A 21,827-nucleotide genomic window follows, 5' to 3' on the forward strand; every position below is an offset into this window, starting at 1 on the left:
TGAGTTCTTTAACCCTAACTGTGACCCAACATGTGGAGGACGTCATTAACATAAAAGAATCTCTTCAAACCCAACCTTATTATCATTGAATTGCACATCAATGGGCAGGTAAAATGACAGTCCATGTAAAAAAAAACAATGGACTATCACATTAATTCAAATGGAACAGCCTTAGATGGAAATTATTAAATGTTTAATTTTAATGTTATAATATTTTCTGTGATTTCTGGTAGAATATTTTGTGTGTGTTACATTTATACATTAAACATTTATGAATGAGAAATAAAAGAGGTGATATGAGGAATTAATATGTTAGCTTGTCTTCTGACAGAAGAAAAATGAATTGGTGCTGTCAGCTTTATATGGATATTTTTACATTTTAAGAAATGGTTGTCATAATGAGTGAATTAGCTCCCATAAGTTCATGGTTCTTTTTTTAAAAAAAACTTCTACTAAAATATCCCATAATGTTCTGTAAGGTCATTTGAAGTATTAGATTCTATTCAAAAATAGCAGAATTAGGTACATTTCATGCTGTACCTGTCCAAACTACTCTTCTTGTGCTTCTTGGTGGTGGTTTAGATAGGTTAACCAGTGGCAATATGAGGGAAGACACACAGACTGAATCCCACATATTTCCTGAGCATGGGATGGATTGATTGTATGCTTCATTGTATGCCATTTTGAAAGATCTGCCATGTCTCAATAGGAGCTCTTTGAAGTGGGCAATGAATTGCAGTTAGACAGGAAGAGGAAGACCTCAGTTTGTGTGTGTTTATACTGTGCATTGATTGCTGTTTTTCTTGCTTCACTATAAAACAATTTTCTTCTGAAAATGTATCCCTAATTTAATATCTGCTTGGATGCTTAACTATTCAGCTACCTGCTTTCTCCACTACTACCACACCTTTGTAAATCATGTACACAAATATCCCTCCCCTGCTCACCTAAATATGCATTAGACTTACTTCTTGTAGAGTTCCATAGTAAACTGCCAAAGAATGATCCAGCAGAGGGGCTGAATATCTCCCCTGAGATGGATATGAGCCTCCTGTTTCAGGAAGTAACCAGGGCTCCATTTACACTAAAGAAATAGAACACTGTTTTTCCACTTTTACTGCCATGGTTCCAACCCAAGGATTCCAGCATTTTGGAGTTGATAAGGTATTTGAGCTCTCTAGCTGAGAATTCTGAAGGCCCCTCTCCAAACTGCCAACACCAGGAATTCACACGATGGAACCATGGCTGTTAAAGTGGAATACAGTTGGCCCTTCTTATACACGGGTTTTTTATACACGTATTCAAGCATCCAAGGTTTGAAAATGTTCAAAAAAAGGATAAATTTCAAATAGAAAACCTTGATTTTCCATTTTTTATGTCATTATATTTAGTGGGACTTGAGCATACATGGATTTTGTTATCCACAGGGGATTTTGGAACCAAACCCCAGCGTATAACAAGGGTCCACTGTATTAGTGCTCAGTTCTGTAGTGTGAATGGGCTCCAGGTATTATTATTATTATTATTATTATTAACCTTTATTTATAAAGCGCTGTAAATTTACACAGTGCTGTACATACAATCTTTTTAATTGGACGGTTCCCTGCCCTCAGGCTTACAATCTGAAAAGACACGACACAAAGGGAGTGGTGGTGGGGAAGGGGCCTCTCTCTAAAATACATAGCAATATAGGAAATGATTCAATAAAACAGGCAACAAAAGAACATCAAATAGCAAGTGACAATTATGCAATGCCTGGGAACGCTGCCTGGGAACGCTGCCCTGAACAGGATGGTCTTCAACTCCGTTTTGAAGCTGGTTAAAGAAGTGATGGCTCTTGTTCACGGGGGAAGAAGGTTCCAGGAGTGAGGGGCAGCGAGTGAAAAGGGGCGAATCCGAGATGGGGCAGAGGAAATCCTGGGCTGGGACAGCAGACCTTGACTACCAGAACGGAGGGCCCTAGTGGGAAGGTGAGGGGAAATAAGGTCTGATAAGTGAGGAGGGGCCAGCCCATGGAGGGCTTTAAATGTTGACAGCAGGAGCTTATACTGAATGCGGAAAGGGAGGGGGAGCCAGTTCCTTGGCACTGTTCACACCTTGTTAAGCAGGTGTTAGTTAAATTTTAATTCATCTTCTGTTGCACTGAGCTCAAAGTAGTATTTGTTGTACAGTGGACCCTTGTTATATGCTGGGATTTGGTTCCATGATCCACCGTGTATAAGAAAATCCGTGTATGCTCAAGTCCATTAAATATAATGACATAGCAAAATAGTGTCCCTTATAAAAAATGGAAAATCAAGGTTTGATATCTGAAATTTATACTTTTTAAAAACATTTTCAAACTGTGTTTGCTTGAATCCGTGTATAAACAATCTGTGTATAAGAAGGGCCGACTGTAGTTGTGTGTCTTCAAGTCATTTCCAATTTATGGCAACCCTAAGGAGAACCTATCATGGGGTTTCCTGGGGCTGACAGTATGTTATTTATCCTGATTTACTCATTGGGTTTCCATGGCTGAGCATGGTATCAAACCCTAATCTCCAGAGTCATAGTCCAGTGCTCAAACCACTACATCACACTGGCTTTCCAAGGTAGTCTACATGGTTCCTATTCTCCTTACTTTGTCTTCACTATAGCCTTATTAGATTGATAGGCTGAGAGGAAGAATGACTGGTTTAAGATCATCCAGTAAGTTTGGTAGCTCAGTAAGAACTTGAACTTGGTCATGCCAGGTCTTAGTCCAACAACTGCATCACACTGACTATATACTAACATGATGTTTAACAATCAGTGTTTTACTGTACCTACACTTTTTCTGTTCACTTCAAATTTTAAACTATTTTTAATAGAATCTTTCATTTGATTCATTATAATTTTATTATAAAAAAAACCTTGTGCTGTTTTGATGGAAAATGTGTTAGAGAACATTTCATCTTGCCAGCTCTTGATTTTTTTTTTTTTGTGGGGGGGGGGGGGACCCTGAATTGAATTGTTTATAAATAAATGTTAATTGTGCCCCGTATGAAATTTTAAAAGTAAAAGGATACACTATGTGATAGAGGACTATGTAAGTTTATTTAAAAACATAAACTTGATAGAACAATAGGCCATTCAGAATCTTCAGCCAAGTATGAAAGGCAAATGGGAAGGCCTCATGTTGGGAGGAGGGTACCCATATGTGTGTGTTTCTCAAAAGAGCTATATTCAGATAGTCACAGCTAACTTCTTGGCATGTTTGGGTCATCTGAATCTCAGTACTTGTTTCTGAACCCTTGGAATGGCTGATAAGAAACAGACGTTCCTTTGTCTTTCCTGTGTTGTCTGAGAGTAAGCCATTTGAATCCAAATAAATTGCCAAATCGCCCTAATCTCTGTTGTCTCTTAATTGCTAGATCTTCTGCTTGCATTAAATAACACAATAAGCAGTCTAGTAGCTCTTTTATAGAGCAACTTTGAGTTTAACAGTTACAGTTTCTCATTTGCATGTTGCTTGTTTTGTAGTGTAATTAGGGGAGTGAGTTCATAATACTTTCCCTCTTGGTTTTCTTCAACAGAACATGTGTCTTCTCTGCAGGCATATGCAAAAGAATGGTCTGATTTAATGTTTTGCTTTGGGTGGGGGAGGGGGATTCTTTTCAGTAACCTAATGTCACCCCTGAACAATCACACCGGCACACAAATCTGAAATATAATCTGTTGCCTGGAGTAGAATTTTAATAGGATAACTGTTTTGGGCCTTTGATACATTAGACTAGTGAATAGTCAGGCTTCTGGCAGAGCTTTGAGACACTATGTTTTTGGAATGCAAAAAATTAGCATTGTAGCCCCCCCAAAACAACAACAACAACAACACTTGCACAAGTGTCACAATCTGCAGGAAGAAATTTGCTTTTATATTTTAATTTGTGTCCAAAGAAACCCCGCATCATGACATTTTTGAGCAGCCACAAATTAATTGATTAGAATCAGGTTATTAGGAGAAACATAAGCTTTTTAGTCCATCTAACTCAATGCTACCTATAATGACCCATACCTAGAGATGCTCCAGCATGTGCTTGGGATGTTCTATCTTTAAATCATGAGCTCTACCTCTAAATTGTAGCTTTTCCCTAATGGAGCAAGGATTTAACCTAATTTAAAGAAGGGTGCATTATTGATTTTCTCCTCTTTTCTTTCATTGTATTCCATGTTTATATTAGACAAGGGAGATCAGCGAGAGACTGAAATGCAGAGAGCTATGCTGCTTGTATGCATACCTGTTTGAATATATAATGGGTCTCTTTGGATCATGGCTGTCAGAACAGTTTCCTAGTCGCTGTTATTGTATTGTCATCTTAGAAATGAACAGTGGGGAAGTCTACATACAGGACTTTCTAACAAGGGGAAAAGAAATCAGGGCAGCTTTTATTTTGCATGTGCACCAGAACCCTGTTGAACTTTGTAGAGCTTCACGTACTGTCCCTATTCAGAGTCTATTTAAAAAATAAGTATAATGCATTTTGCAGAAAAGTGAAGCTCATTGAATCTTGTTAAAAATTTTGTTACATTATGGACTACAACACACAGAATTCCCCAGTGTGCATGACCAGTGGACATGCTGGCAGGGGAATTCTGGAAGGTATACTCCCAAAATAGTTTCCTTGGGCTCTGAACTTTAACTATGATGTCTTAAATTTCATTGTCTTTCCAAACAACAACAACCCTCTTAAATTAGCCATCGTTTAGTATTCAGCAATAGACCTAAACTGAGTTTACATGAAATTAAATGTGAAAGAAGCGAGGGTAGCATTTAAGGCTTCACAGATTTACAGCATGATAAGCAAAACCAAAATTGATATAAATGGAAAGAAGCAAAATACAGTTGGCCCTCTGGATCCATGGATTCTGGATCCAAGGATTCAACCATCCACAGCTAGAAAATATTCTCTCATATATATATATATATATATATATATATATATAGAGAGAGAGAGAGAGAGAGAGAGAGAGAGAGAGAGTTAGTTGTGTGGCTTAAGGTTGTTTCCAAGATATGATGACCCTATCATGGGATTTCTTGGCAAGTTTCTTCAGAGGGGTTTGCCATTGCCACCCTCTGAGGCTGAGAAATTGTGACTTGCCCAAGGTCACTCAGTGGGCTTCCATGCCTAGCTCTCTGCATATCCATCCAAAAAACAAACCTTGATTTCGCCATTTTATATAAGGGACAGCATTTTACTACAGATTTTGGTATCCATGGCAGGTGTCCTGGAACCAAACCCCAGAGGATACCAAGGGCCCACCATACTGAACAAGCAAGTTAAACCAAAAGCTTAACTTCTTTGAGCCAAAAAAAGTGAAATACCATGAAGCCCACATGTATCACACTGCAGAGCCAAGCAGAAAAAATAATGTAGCAATACACTGCTCACATGGCTGCTAGGGGTTGGTGGGGAATAAATACTCAATGTGAATGAAAACCCAAGGATTACAGAACACTAGTCACCTGGTTAGTAATATGCATTTGTCTGAAGTTGATGCAGAGAAAGTTTTCTGGTTCCCCTTCCCCCTTTATCTCCACTAAAATTATTGTGCATTTTTCAGTGGAGGAAGACACTGAAGAAAGCTCCCGATCAGGAAGAGAATCTGTGTCCACATCAAGTGATCAGCCGTCCCATTCTCTGGAAAGACATATGAATGGCAGCCAAGACAAAGGAGACCGGAAAAAGATGGGGAAGGACAAGAAGAAAGATCGTGATAAAGAGAAGGATAAAATTAAAGCCAAGAAAGGAATGCTCAAGGGCCTGGGAGACATGTTCAGGTAGGAGTTGTGTTTACAAGAGCAGAAAATGTTGGAGTTTTTGCATCTCATTATTTTGTGTTGTGTTGATGATCACTGTTAGGGGTTGGGCCCCATTATTTTTGTTAATTCTTAAGCATGACATACTGTTCAGAACTCCTGTGATGAAGACCAAAATACAGAAATAGTGTAAATGACTACATTAGGGAATTCATCTCATGAAGAGGTATCTTAGTTTGCCCCACCCAGGAGGGGGCATATATGCTTATCTGTCTGGTCTTTTTCTTTCCTCTAGGACAAAAGGTCATCTGTATTGGAGTGCTCTGAGGCTTTAACTTTAACCAGTGAATTCCAAGTTCAGGCTCTTTACATAGTGTGAGATTCATTGCCTGTCCTTAGACTTGTTGCTATCGCTCAACCTAAGCAACTTCACAGGGTCATTGTGAAGACAAGCTGAAGGGACAAACCTTATCTACTCCTCCTGAGCTTCTTAAAGTGGGATTTTAAAAAAGTAATACAGTACATGAAATAAATAGATATCCAACGGCAATGTACTTTCTGCTGTTTTTGGAAACATGAGACAGGGAAGGAGACTATTACAATGCTGCTTAAGTGTGTTGAAATAACTGTCTGTGATTAAGTGGCATTAAAGCAATCTTGCTTTCAAACACCCTTTCCCAACCTTGTGTCTAGAGTTGTAGTTCAACACTCAAACTGCTACAGCACACTTGCTCTCTTAGTAAGCACTACAACCACTAATAACTTTTCAAAAAAACTTCCCATGTTTTTATTCCTATTTGGATATTTTGTGAGAACAGAATCTAATATGATTTTTCACTTACTTTCTGAAAGTTTGTGATATTTATTTGGTAGATTTTTTTTTGCACCTGGTAGTTTGCAATCTATTCTTGTCTGCCTTCAAAACATTCTTTATGGTTTCAAAACCCTGTGAGCCTATCCCCAGACAGAAAGCAAGACGAAACATTGGCCTACACATCCTGGGAATTATGGCTTCTTGCTTTATAAATATCAAGTTTTCCTTTCTAGAGGAATAAGCACTCAGCAGAACCCGACAACACTCCCCCCCCCACCGCCATGAACCAACATGGTGAACATTTTTAGTTATAGTCTGCTGTTCTGTGAGTAAACCCCTGTGTTCCTTTGCTGTAGTATCATGCTACATAAAATATTGAAAATCATGTGTGTATGCATGTATTTTTCTGGCCTGATGTTCAAAGGTGTCATTTTTTCCTTCCATCATTCATGCTGTTGTTGCTGTTGTTCTCCCCTCCCTTGCTGTTTCATGGTTACAGGTGCTTGATAGTTTGAATTGTTTGTCCTTTTGAAGGTAGTGGTGTGTGTGTGCAAAACTGCATTCCCTCTTCCATTATCTTATAATTCCTCCCACTCATTGCAGTTCTGACTTGCATCACAAGCCATGCATGTGAGCAAATGGGTAGGAGAGATCAGGCCATCTGCATCCTTGTTCTGTTCCTATTGTTGGAGAAAAGTAACTTCACGTTCATCATTCTAATGAGTAACAGTATACATCCAACCTTGTAGGCTGCTGTTACTGTTGCCTTCCTTGTGCCATAAATTAGAAACATGTTATGATCAATTGATTCAGAATTATAATTTGAATGAAGACATAATTAATTTATGTCTACACAGCCATTTCTTCTTTGAAAAGTGTGGGGGGGGGGATCTCTCCCATTTTGTGGTGTAAATTCAAACAGTTGAATAGAAAGATCTGTAATTTCCTTTTAACCTACACATTCAAGCTGGATCCAAAGTGTCTTTGTGAACTTTATTTTATCCCTGAATTCCTAGAATCCAAAGTGTGAAGAGTTAAATGTAAAATATTAATTAAGCAAAAAATTATCAGGTAGTCTACATAAGAAGATAGAAAAGTAGTTAAAATACATATACAAATCTGAAAAGTGATAAAACAAAGGAACTGAAAAGGCAGCAAAATCTTAAAAGCAAGATGAAAATACAGTTGGCCCTCCGTTTTTACAGGGGATCCATTCCGGACCCCCCTGAAAAAATGGAGACTCACACATATTCAAGCCCCATTGGCTTGAACGGGGTGTGCCCCGAGAGCTTGGGGGCGTGCACAGTGGAGGTGCGCCCCATTGGGGATAATGGAGATTGCGCCTCCATGAATAATCAAGAATGTGGATCTCAAGTCCGCAAGAAAGGGGGGGAGGCGACTATGATGAAAAGGTCTATTCCCTTAAATACTTCATTTAAATGAGCAAACACCTTGTGTAAGAAGGATAAGGTTTTTTTTAATCTTGTCCATGATTTTATGCAACCCCAGTCTAAGGCTAAATGTAACTATGAACATATGAAATAAAATTATTGAAGCTTTTCTGTTTAAAAAAAAAAAGTTTAAAGGGGTTAATTATATGCAATCATTTATGATTACCATTTTATTTTCTTACATGCTGTCAATTTGGCAGTGTGCTTAAATGTGTTGAAATACTTCTGAACCTTTTCCAGATTTCTTCTTTGTGATGTTCCAAAACAGTTCTGTTTCTGACAAAGCATTGCTGTGTTAGCTATTGCCTGTTCTTCTTTTTAGAGGTGTCTTTGAAGGTACTGTCAGAAGGCATTGTAAGAGGCAGGGACTACAAAATCTGCTGATAGAGAAAATCAGCTCTACTCACTACTGAGAGTTCAGTGTCTGTATGGTGGGGGAAAATAAGTCAAAGATATCAGTCACTGCAGATTTAAGATACCCTTCCCTTGCATTCACAGCTGCTAAATAGTTTCCCCCCAAAGAGTTCCAAAGCATGATCATTCATTCATTCAGTTCATATCCCATCTTTCTCCCAGGTAGACTTGCGGCAAAATACGGTTAAAAATCCTATTGATTACAACATTGTAGCATAATAAAAATAAATAGTACTCATATTAAAGCTAACCACTACATTAGAACAGCTTTAAAACTTTCTGAAAGGATAATAAAAAGGGTTACTACAACACACTTCTTTAAAAGTCTTTTCTGAAGCATGCTATTAAAAGCCAAAAACCTGTCTGAGAGAGGGGAATGGGGGTTGCCGTCTGGCAATAGGTGAGCAGAGAGGGAGGCATGCCTAGGCTTCTGTGGAAGGGACCTCCACAGGTTAGGAGCAGCCACCAAAAAAGCCCTCTCTTCTGTCCTCATGGTGGAACCAAAAGAAAGCCTTCCCCTATAACTCAGGCAATCTCATACATTGAAGTGTGGACTGAGATACGAATATAATAGACCTTATTTTAATCTCTCATGTATCTGTTAAAATGTACCTGAAATGCATGGCTTAAAAAACAAACACATATTTTCTTCTTATGTGAAACAAATAAATGTTGCTTTTTAAAAACATGGATTATTGCACCTGTAAACACCTGTATTTAGAATTTGAATGATGCGATACACACTAAACAGCTGCTCTTATAAAAAATTCAGCATGATTCAAAGGATTTTGCAATGTATATGTGTGTGTGTGGTTTAAAGATCTTTATATTTAAAGATGTGGTTTATGATGTTTAAAATGCAGCTGGTGTGGTACTGTGCTTTTGTCTTCAGGTCCACAGGCTATAGAGTACCAATGGGCAAGCCATCCTATTGGAAACCAATGCAAATGAAATATTCCCATATTGCCATTAAATTGAATCTTACAATTGCATTTGGAGTGATTACTGGGAGCCTTGCAGTGTTGCTAACTCCAGTCCTGCAAGAGGAAATAGATAATTTAGTTTAAAAACCCTGTTTAGTTGAAATCAGATATACTGTTGTCTCTTCTTACACAGCCCCTTCCAAAGTGCACAGAACACGTCCAGATTCATAAACATATTATTTGGAGCTTTGAATTGCACGTTCCAACCACATTAGCCACCTGAGACCTCTGACTGGGCATTTGGGAAAACAACACACATCAAGTATACTTGCCCATGCTGTAGCCTGCAGTTTTTATTGTCTGCTCCTTGATTTTCATTTACTGTGCTGTATTATGTCTGGAGAGTAATTCAAAAGCTACTAAAAAAAAGCAGGTGTTTATATCCATATATATATATATATATATATATATATATATATGCATATATGATGAAAATCCATATAACATTTATAATTTGCCATTGCTTTAGACAAGAATCAATCCATAATTCTAGCATCTACATTTTGGATTTGTCATTAACTTTATAATTTTTCTTGATTGTAAATTTGATATATGTCCCTTAATTGGAGCAGTTTCTCAGCATTCAAACACAGGGAATTAACTGGAAGCTCAGTGGTTTTAATCATCCTTTCAGTTTATTCTGCTTCTTCATCTTTATTTTTGTCTGTTTAGAAATGTTTTACCCAGCTCTCCTTTAAAAAACAAACTTAAATAGGAGAAGAGCACCATGCTTTAAGTCTGTGAAAGACCAGTGACAGATTTTATATTATTTTGCAGTGAAAGCAAACCATATGTCAGTAGCAGCTCGACCTTGTTCAGAAGTAACCTAAACATAGAAAATTACAGCTCTCTTTTTCCTTACAGGATGAGAGACAACCTGCTATGAACACACTGGCTTCAGTTTCAAATGACTAGCTAGTTATTTCATCTTAAAAGAATCGGGAGACTTGTATGGACTCTCGTGATATACCTGGCAGCCTAAATAATTGCTTCTTCTAATTAGGATAGGACTCAGTCTACCCAGTGTCTTTTCCAGGTAGAATCTGTTGTCAGATGATCATATGGTACTGTGATCTTCTTTTTGAGAGATGATCAACTTGATAAGAGGCACAAGATGGCAATCTCATCATTCTTCATTCTGTTGCGACTATTGGCCTCTCACAGTGGGACAAAACAAAACCCTTTCTTGGTTATGTTTACTGCTCTGGGCCTGAATTGAGTTTCTTGCCTCATGTAGAGTGGACCCAAGGAATCCATTACTGAATAGTCAATATGTACGTTGCATTGATTCAATGGGTCTGTTTTTATTGGAATTACTAAATGGATTTAAGCCCCGGCACTTTGTCAGCATGGTAATAAGAAGGCAGATTTTGATTTAGATTGAGTTGCTAGCAGTCGTCATTCTTTATCGCAAAGGACCTATTCTCGTTTTTTTAAACTTGAACAACATATGTGATTTTATGTGAAATTAAGTTCCAGAATAGAACTTTAAGTTTGTTTTTGAGTGTTCCTTATACAGTACTACTTTGAACAGCCAACTTCCTTGGCGTATATAACATTTGATTCAGAGGATGTGTGGTATAGCCCTGGCTGCACAGCATCAGAGAGAGAAGTGAAATTATATATCTGAAAGCATTTCCATTAGAATCATTAATTGTGTGGGAGACTAGCATGCTGTGAGGGAGTCTAAGCATGAAATATATAATGTGATACTTAAAACTTTCCACATGCAACATTTGAGACTGGGAAAACTTTCAACTCCTTTGCATCCATGTCCAGGGTCCAGGTGGTACAGAGCTGATGGTGAGTTGTACTGTGAACTCCCAGATTACTTAAGTTCAAGTTTGTCAGTGTCTATGACCCACTTGGGTAGAAGAGAGAGCACAACATTGGGGGGGGGGGGTCAAATAAAGTAGGCCGGTGCCATCATAAATCCTGAATTTGTGAAATGGAGTTCTTTTAAAACTGTTTTCCTTCTTAACTTTATTGATTTAGCAAAGAGGTTGAGTAAAAAGAGAGAACCTTGATATATAAAAACTAAAGGAAGATTGTACTGTTTCATTTCTATGAATGCCATTATTTTTCAAGCATCCTCACTCTGTCCTTCTAATGTTAACCAGTTTTGTGGATAAAAAGCTGAGCAGTTATAAGAATTTCATTGCTCATATCTGAAGTCCTCAAATGTTATAGCTAGGTATTTACTAACCCACAAATCAGGTGTGCTTGTATGTGACATACCTGATTTAGCACGTTAAATTCTTATGGCTAACCATAGAACCTCATACAGTTAGTTCTGGGGTATGTTTTAAAGAACATAGCTATACCAAAAGGGTAGTAATAAACAGTATGCCTCTTAAAAAAATGAACTGCAGGATCCATTGCTGGGTAATTGTGAAAGATTGATTTAAAATGAGAGATTATGTTAATCTTATGTGAATTTCCAGATTGTCATTCTGACAGGAAACAGCACCACATTATAATGCCTTCCAGCTGGATTTCCAGAGTCAATGTTGAACTTCTATATCCAGCAGGGTTTAGTATACAGTTTTTAATTTGAAACAGAATCATAGCTTGGAGTTTTTTTATATACCAAAATAAGTGTCAGGCTGACCTGCTACTGAAGACATGTCCATAGCTCCTGATAACATATTCTACCAGTATTCTTCTTTTGCTTGTCAAGGAGTTTAAGTGGAGAACCTCTGACACTGCTGGCATAGTCGCTGACTGCAAAGCAAGCCCAGCGAGCTACATGGTATGACAGCTGAATCTTCTAAGACCATTCCTTTCGTGTCTTAACATTTCTTCCCTGGACCTGCCATCTGAATATAAAATGTGAGTGTCAGAGATGACACCTACTTTCTAATCTGTGTAAAGCAAACCTTTTCATAAGGGTATTTGTGGACAGTTCAGAGATTCAAAGCTAAATTCAGTTCAAGCCTGTCTACAAAACCTGGGGTTTCTTCCACCCTTTCCCCCATCTATATCTGATATGAAAACTGAAGGCTGATGATTATTCAGGCTATAGCAAAGGATAGTAAATAAATATCATCTTGGGTGTTGAAGAATCTGCTAGAGGAAAGACTATTTTAATAGCTTTCCTTCAAATATGTGTTAGAAACATTTCTTTTGAGATATAATTTACCATCCTGATCATGGTTCAGTATGTGCATTTGTTAGCATAATGCTTTTCCTGCTGCATTCTTTTGTTTTATCAACTTTTTTAGCCTCTTGGAAATAGCCCCATTGAAAGTAATGTTTTATGATTTTAGGAGGAGACATATATCTCTGTGAGGGGGTGTACACATTGATCACACCATAAATAAATAAAAGCTTGAGTGCTCCAGACTGACACATGGTTGAGTGATGAGCTTCTATATGTGGGATAGAGCTTTAACTTTAATATTTCCTTTCAGCCTTGCAGGCCACAGTCTTAGATTTGTGTAGGGTTGGAATAGTAATGTGTCTTGAAAAGATGTCCTTTGGTCAATCACTTCTTGGAATAAAAAGTTGGTTTGCATAGGAAATATTTCTGTGTCATAGACATGATTATTCCTGTAAACTACTCAAGCACAATTTAGAGCCTTAGTATTATAAATGGTTATACAATCTCGCTGGCGTTGGCAAAATCAGGTATGAGGTTCCTATGAATGAAAATGCGCTTTGAACTGTGAGAGCAGGAAAGTTTTCATTTCTTTTCAAACTGTAGTCCAACAATTACATGACTTTATTTTGGGTTGTTTGAAATAAAAGTCATGCCCTTGCTTAACCAAAGTTACACAAGTTTCTGAAATAATTTTTATTACTTTAGTTAGCAGCACCAGAATTGTGCCTCTCAATCCTGAACAAGTTGAATCTATGTCTCAAGGGCAGCTCCATGTAATAAAATAGTACAGTAAACCAGTAGAATATATGTTTTTTAATTATTTATTATTATTATTAACTTTATTTATAAAGCGCTGTAAGTTTACACAGCGCTGTACACAATTTTTTAGTCAGACGGTTTCCCTGCCTCAGGCTTACAATCTAAAGACACGACACAAAAGGAGAAGGGAGTGGTGGTGGGGAATAGGATCAGGTCCACAGATCTTTTCCACCTCCGAGCCTGGACCAAGGCAGATGGACTGGAGGAAGGGCTTGGCTTCTTTAGGATGGTTAGAAGGAGGCTTCCGGGTCAGAGAGGGGCCACCTCTGGGAATGCTTCTCCAAACAAATAGTCTTTATTATCAGTTTTGAAACGGGGCAGAAGTGATGAGGTGTGTATGTGGGGGAAGAAGGTTCCAGGAGTAAGGGGCAGCAAGCGAGAAGGGACGAATCGGAGGGGGCAGTGGTAGTCCTACATTGTGACAGGAGACCCTGACTACCAAGGCGAGGGTGCGAGTAGGATGTAGGGAGAAAAAAGGTCAGATAAGTAAGGAGGGGCCAACCATGGAGGGCTTTGAAAGTCAGTAACAAAAGCTTGTACCGGATGCGAAAAATTGTTGTTTTTGTTGTGCCTTCAAGTCGTTTCTGACTTATGTGACCCTATGGCAAACCTATAGGGGGGTTTTCTTGGCAAGATTTGTTTTCATTGCTTCCGCTGAGGCTGAGACATGTGCTTGCCCAAGGCCACCCAGTGGGGTTTAATGGCTGAGATGAGAATCAAACCCGGATCTCCAGAGTTGTAGTCCAACACTCAAACCCTAAATTACAGTAATAGAGCTACAAAGTACATTTGGTGTGACAAAGCTATTAATAGTGAGACAGTTGTTGTCTTGGGAACAGATTGTTAACCACCTTTTAGTTTTACAGGAGCAATTCACTGAAACCTGTGTTTTTCTCTAAATGGTGTGTACTGTTATTCTGTATAAAACTCTCTTTAAAGGCCAATATAAAGAGCAGGAAATAGCAGCAAGGGAATATTACTGCAAAGATTTGGCATCTTGTGCCAATGTCATATTTTGATAGCTCTTAGATAGGTTTTTTTTGTTTTGTTTGATTTGATTTTGAAAGAAGCATCATGTGGCCATAGTAAATCTCTTGCCATGCAGCAACTTTCACGCATTTCATATGACATTTTATCACAGTTAACTTCTATAACCCCATGTCCAACTTCCCTTGAAAGGAGAACACTGCTGTTCAAAATAAAAACTACTAAAGAAAATAACAAGGTGGTCTTACACTGAGAGGTATTTCAGCTAGTTTAGACACAATGGGATGAAGATTTGTTTAACAAAAATTTCTTTATGGTAAAAAAAATGCTATAAAAAGAGCAAGAAACGGTTAAGAGCAAATGCAGTTCAGCTTATTTTATGTTCCATAAGTTTCCATTGGCATCTAAGAACTGAAAAACTGGGTTCATGTTGAAGGGAGATTGTTGAATCCCCAGACCTAAAAAAAGTCTGAAAGGGAAACCCAAGAGTAAGACCTTATAACAAGTTGTATGTAGGTGATGTAATATGTGTATTTACAGTAGTGAGCACCAAAATGATGAATCTGGTATCTAGTTGCAATCGTGTATCGAGTTGAAAAGTCCTGACTTATGGCAACCCTAATAATATGACATATTTTTTAAACAAAAATGTCAATTATTAGGGTTGCCATAAGTCAGGACCTCCAAACGGGACAAATTGGACACATATGTAGGACACATTTTTTAAAAATGGAGGATGTGCAAAAAAATTGAGTTTTTTTTTAATGTTAATAATAATGCATGTTTTTTAAGCATGATCAAAAGGAGGCCATTTTGGCATATTCCTAGACAGATAGCAGAAAGTACATGCCCTCGGGTTCAACTTTACTTCTCAGAAGTGTGTTACTTGGGCAAGGGACTGGTGGTTTTTCTTCACTGACCATGAGTTTGTAAAATCCCAGCAGTTCAATTGGCCATGCTCAGCGGCATTGTTGATATCAATATCATCAATCATCATCACCAAAATTGTCCAGGAAGGGCAGACTTGTTAGCATTCAAACGCCATAATACACAGAAAATGCACTTACATATATTTATAATAAAAATAATGAAAAAAAAAACCCAAGGCAGGGGTTAAGATTATATATAAAATTAAATGTAAAAATAAAAAAAACAAGCAATAATAAAAAGTAATGAAATACAACAAAACAACAACAGCAATAAAAAGTCAATAAAATAAATACAACAAGCAATAAAAAATTAATGAAATACAAAAAAACAAGCAATAATAAAAAATTAATGAAATAAAATAAAACAAGCATAATAAAAAAATAAAATAAATAAACAAGCAATAATAAAAAAATAAAACAAATAAAAAGCATAATAAAATCATAAAAGTACAAATAAGTAGTTTATTATATGTTTAAAATAATTTTAAAAACCCTCAAAAAAAACAAGGCAGACCTAATGGCCACCGCCTCAGCTTTCCTCCTCCTCCTCTGCCCCAATTCTGCCCTTCAAAGACATCCCTTCCTCCTCTCCTCCTCCTCCGCCTCCTCCTCCTCCTCCTCCTCTCTCAAGGTTATGGAATCCTGGGAACTGTACTCTGTGGACCATTCAGCCTCCTTTTGTCAAGAGAGCTCTGGTGCCACAAGAAACTACAATTCCAGAATCCATAGCACGGAGTCATGGATGTGTAAGGGGGGGGTCAAACATTTCTGCAGCCTTTGCTACCACAAAGCCCTCTATTTATACCACCAAGGCAAAATCCTTCCTTCACCAAGCCATTGAAAACCAACCCAAGTGGAGGGCTGATTGCTTCTTTCCATTGGTCAGCTTCAGGAGAAATTGTGCATATTACAAGTAAAGGTGTTTAGGGCCTCAAAAGATGCCTGTGATAAAGAATTACAAGAAAACTGACGCGGTAGACATTTAAAAGATAAGGCATTTAGACTCCCAGTGAAACAGAACTGTTGAGGGCCCTTTTTTTCTCACTGTAACCTGGAAAGTAATGCCTCTTGCAAGACATACTAACCAAGTGGGCTGGCAATAGCTCTGAGTGGCAGGTGTCCTGAAGACCTGCTCTCTAGGCTATCCCAGGCAGGGAGGCGGGGAGGGTGGCACACAGCCATGGGAGGGGTGGAGCTGCCTCAAGGGCCTTGCTGGGGGGAAGTCCTGGGGGGGGGGCCAAACTGGGGTGGGACCCGTGTGGCCCCACCCCCAGGCGGGATATGGCAACACCATATATTGAAAGTATACAGATCCTTATGTATTGTATATTATGCAATGTTTTATATAAAAAGTGAAACGTGAGACCTTTAATCACAGTTTAAGAGACCTCAAACACTGGGTTGTAAGCCACAGGAACAAAGACAATTAATGATTAACCCTCAGGTCCAAGGACCTATAAAGCCAGTTGATAAACATCATTCCTTGTTTTAGCATAATTTCATAACCTTTTATGGGAATTTCACATATCTTCTGGGGAAGTACTTTAGCTAAGTTAGAAGTACTATAACAGTGCTCCTCGGGTACGAAATTAATTCGTTCCGCCCGCGGCGTTCGAACCGGATGCATTTCGCAAGCCGAAAAGGGCTTTCCGCTAGCGCTGGCCAGCCGCGCGTTTGAATTCGGCGCCAAAAAAAATTTCGTAACCCGAAAAAACCTTCGTATCCGGAACAGTTTTTTCCTATGGAACTTTTTCGTACCCAGAATTCGAACGCGATGAGTTTCGTACCCGGGTACCACTGTATACTTATGTATAAGTGATATAATAATACTAATAATAATAATAATAAGAATACATAATACATAAGTTTTATATTTAATAGACCCAAGCCCACCACTGGGAATCCGAGCGGTTTACAACAGAGGGGATATAGACGGTTCCCTTGCCTCAGGCTTACAATCTAAAAGACACGACACAAAGGGAGAAGGGAATGGTGAGGGGGGGGAGGGAATCAGGTCCAGGAGTCTTCTCTCCCTCTGAGGCCCTGGACCAAGGCAGATGGAGGGCTCTCTTCTTCAGGCTAGCCCTGATGGAGCTGGGCCAGCCTATTCTCTCCCTCACAGCGGAAGGATGACAATTATTTTAGTCAAAATTGATCTTAAAAAGTATGGTGGTGTTGTGTGTTAGGGTACAATATATGTGTTAGGTACAATACACACACAACACACACACACACCCCTAACAAATAGTTGTTAGGTACAGTGTACACACACTCACACTTTACCTAACACATTTACTGTACCTACACACACAATACAATTTCTGCAAGAGGCAGTTGGCTCTGCAGAAAATTAAAAGAGAAATGCTGAGCAATTAGCCACTTGGTATCTCAGGATCAGACAGCTATAATCTGGCTTCTCGCTGTTTCTGGGTTTGTTCTACCTATCTGTTAGTACTATTATGCTTTGCATTCATTTGAATATCAATCCCCTGGCTTGTCTTAAATGGGATGTCTCTGTTTTTTCCCTTTGGCTTGGGCTGTTGTGACTCCTGTATTTCCTTGACTGATTCTGGAATGGCTGAGACCTCTTGTTACATCTCCATTCATCCCAGTGAACTCAGATTACCTATATATGACCCTGGACCAACTTGATTCCCTATAACTGCTTCCCCTTCTACAGCTTGCCTTTCCTGGCACTTGCTGGCCCGAGGCATGGGGCATAATGATTATGTTTCTCGGTAATTTAACTGTACTGTTTTTTTTTTTAATGTGTGAGCCGCCCTGAGTCCCAGTTTTTGGAAAAGAGTGAGATGATGAATATGAATGAATGAGGATGATGATGATGATGAAGGATGATAGAAAGCTTTTGTGTTCAACCACATTGAGACCTGCCTCCACTACACCACTGCCTGTTACTCTCAAGGCTGTATCACGGGTAAAAAGTGGTAGAGTGCCCTAAAGTAGGTGATGAAATGGAAGTACATATTTATTTGGCCACATGCAATCAGAATAATATTCTGTATGGTAGAACTGACAATATGTAGATGTATGGCATAATGGTGTGATATATTATACATTAGTTTTACATGTGCTAAATGCCCTTCCGCTCATTTTCCTCTTAGATTTGCAAATGGCATGAACCCATTCCAAATTAACTTCTTCTTGGTTTAGGAGCAGATGACTCTTACACCTTTTCATTGATAAATATGTAACAGCTGCTCTACATACCCTTCAATTGTTTTGGATAAATCTGAAGCAATGGCTTTTTGTTTGTAGTTGCAAATTAATCAAATGCAAATTAATTGAAAAATCTATCATTTAGACCTTATTCTAGGCCATTCAGCTCAGCATAGCATTTGGTACTGAAGTTCCTGTTCTACAACTGTAAAGGGAATGAAGGCCAACAGCTATTAAAAAGCGACATAGCCATTATGGTTCTGGAAATATATGTATACCATCTGTTTCCTTCCTGGTAATATTGGAAAGGCTTAAAAATGGAAGAGGATGAGCAATGCTCTCAGTGCCATTTCTGTCTTTTGCCTGAAATGGGTTCTTAACACCAAAATTAAATGTGCAGTTCAGTTCTCAAGGTCTGAAGTAATATTGCTATGGCTTAATTTATTCAGCAGAGAATATTCCTTAGGAAGCTTACATCAACAAAGATTTTTTCAGTAATTGACAGGGAAAAACATGCCGAGGTATTAATGTTTTACAGATAATGAGATCTGTGGGGAAATTTTAATGTAGGGGAAGGTTCCAGGTGGCGTTTGGTTAACTTCTTCTGTGCCTGTGATTTCTGTGCTTTCTGTGCCATTCTCACTGAACACTCTTCACATGAAATGGATCCAGATTTAGAGCAGAGCCATTGAAATCAATGGTACCTAAAGTTCTCAGGACTTACATACATGCAAATTGCAAAATGTCAAATTTAGACATTTCTCTTGAATGTAATGTTTTATGGTAATCCATTTTGTAGTATTTGGGAGGGAAAATCTTTCAGTCTATCAAAACTATGCAAAGAACTGAACTTAGTTGAACAAGGACTACAAGGCCCAAGGAAGCTTTTCATATGTGTGAATGGTGGTTCTGGCATCTATAAACATGTTAAAAGGAGGGCTGTTATTAATGCACCAAGCTGGCTCACTGTGTCATCAATGAAGTTTAAAAGTGCTAAGCCTCAATGGTGTTTTGCTGTAATATTTCCCTTCTAAAGGTGCCAGATGTTCATGAGTTTGTTTCCATTTACACACACACACACACACGCACGCACGCACGCACACACACCCCTTTATACACACAAAAACACAGCAGTTATCAGCATTGGGTCGCCGGTTGTTGTAGGACTTCACCCACAGGACCTCCAGTTAGCATAGCCAATGGTGGGTGATTCTGTGAACTGATGTCTAACATCTGAAATTATAAGGTTGCAAACAACTGATCTGTTTTTTTTCTGTGATAGCCCATACCCTAAGTATGTTTAGAGTGGAATAGGTAAATGTTAGATCAAAGTCTACTCATGCTTCTGTAGATGAATAGCAGTGGATCACCAAGGAATTTTCATTCCTGATTATTTAACAATAACAATAACAATAACTTCCCCTGCTCATTGCTGACCAACTCATTAAATAACGAGACCAGACACAGAGAACTAGGTTATAAAATGGGCAACTTTATTAAAATTCAACTTATTTAACTTTATTTCTTGAGAACTGCAAGCCCAGGGGGGAGAACCTTGTGTCAGAACAGCTGGTGGATGGTCTGCTCCAAGACCAATTCCCCAGCTTCCAAAAAGGGCAAAAACACCTGAGCCCCAAGGGCAATCCATACTTTGGGTTGCTCCCTGGCCAGCCCTCAACCGGAAGGCCAACCCAAGACTTTCCCACTTAACTCTTGAGACTTAAGTGAGGGTTTGAATCTCAAGCCAGCCCCAAGGCAAGTCTCTTTCCCTTTGTGTTTAGTCTCAAGACGTAAACCTCCGTTCCTTCACCCTTTAGGAGGGTGCCGAGGTGCTCACCGAACCGACTATCTCCCCCCACCTATGCATGAGGCCTATTTATGGCCACACCCTAAGCCAGTCGTTCAATTCCCCATCCAACAGTGTAGGGTAGGCAAAAAACCCTTGGGAAAACAAGGGCAAAAATTCCTATCCGGCTCTGAAGCAACCACAATAAATCTTACACTGTCGTTGAAATGGGAGGGTGGGCCAGCTCTTCAGAACTGACAGGGAGGCAAGGGCGGGAGAGCCTTAAATAGGCTTAGCCCCGCCCCCTCCCTGTCTAACGGCAGCACAAAGCGCGCTGTTTTCATTTAAATATACTGGTCTCTTCAATGAGAGGCCTGCAAAACCTTCTTGCTGGGCCAATAGGCCCCGAGAAGCATTTTCCCATCCCAAATTTTGGTGTATATCAAGAAATTTAACTGAAAAAGCAGACATAGATTATTGTGTGAAAATACTGGTTGGTTTTCATAATGTTGTGGAACACACACACACACAGAGGGGGGGAAGGGGGACTATGTTCAAAGAGGTTCCATGTTCCCTTGTCTGATGTTTGCATGATTTTTCTTTTTGAGATGGGTGAGTGGTGTTTACAAGACCAAGTCTTAGAACTGTCTACAGGCTCTAATTTCAGTAAAGTTTCATTCAGAACATTGTAATGGATCCAAACAGATTTCTTTTCATTTTAGCACTTTCTCCCTCTGTTGTGCTGGCTTCATATCACTGGAGGGAATGACCTTGCTTGTTGCAACAGCAAAGTCTGTTTCATCCATGGCTATTAGGTACCTGATGGCCTCCTTCTGTTTCCCTGTTTCTGTTTTACTGCACTTCAAGCTAAACTCTTAAGCTGACAGACCCTTTGGCAAGAGCAAAATCTGTTCAAAAGGCACCCAGTGCTTCCAGCATGGAAAAGCACCGTCCTGGGGAGTTTCAGAGAAGGTGCTTATGGCATTGGTCATGGATATACCACCCCCAGTATCTTGGAGGGGAGAAGATAGAAATATACAATGATTGTAGTGAAATTCACCCATTTAGCATGTTTTATTATCTTGTCTTTTGTCACAAAATGAATACCAAGACTTTTCTGATTCATTCTGCAAGTGAGAAACAGCAGCCTTAACCTTGATGGTATTGTCAAAGCACTATTTTGTTCCAGCTATTTAATATCCATATTGATAAGTGCTTAATCTTTATTTTTGACTGTATAGTGATGGTGACATGACAGTTGTTATGCATGTGTGTGAGAGTCACTGACTTTGGCATAGGGATAGGAAAACTCTGGCTTTTTGGAAATTGCTGAACTACAATTTCCTTTTCGCTTGCACCTCACTCTTAGCTGGCCAGAAGTGATTCCAGCAGCATCCAGGGGAAGGGACCATGTTCCCCACTCAGCTTGTCATATCCAAAGCATTTTCTTTATTATCTTAGCAATCATGAAAAAAAAACAAAAACTTGTAAGGTTATAGACACTGGGCCCTAAGGTTGACACACAATTGGTTGAAGTCCCATAATGAGTCTTTGCCAGAAGTGAAACTTGAAACTGGGACATTTAACT

At 39.0% G+C, this 21,827-nt stretch overlaps 1 protein-coding gene across 1 annotated transcript in view; it reads left to right on the forward strand.

The window, feature by feature from the left end:
• PARD3 (par-3 family cell polarity regulator) overlaps window positions 1–21,827 on the forward strand; it is a 697,528-nt gene that overhangs the window by 504,171 nt on the left and 171,530 nt on the right. Inside the window, 1 exon segment of the mRNA XM_042472372.1 lies at window positions 5,581–5,797. Within this exon segment, the coding sequence (XP_042328306.1) occupies window positions 5,581–5,797 (217 nt within the window).

Source organism: Sceloporus undulatus, chromosome 6 (genome assembly GCF_019175285.1).
Source record: "Sceloporus undulatus isolate JIND9_A2432 ecotype Alabama chromosome 6, SceUnd_v1.1, whole genome shotgun sequence".
Lineage (NCBI taxonomy): Eukaryota > Metazoa > Chordata > Lepidosauria > Squamata > Phrynosomatidae > Sceloporus > Sceloporus undulatus.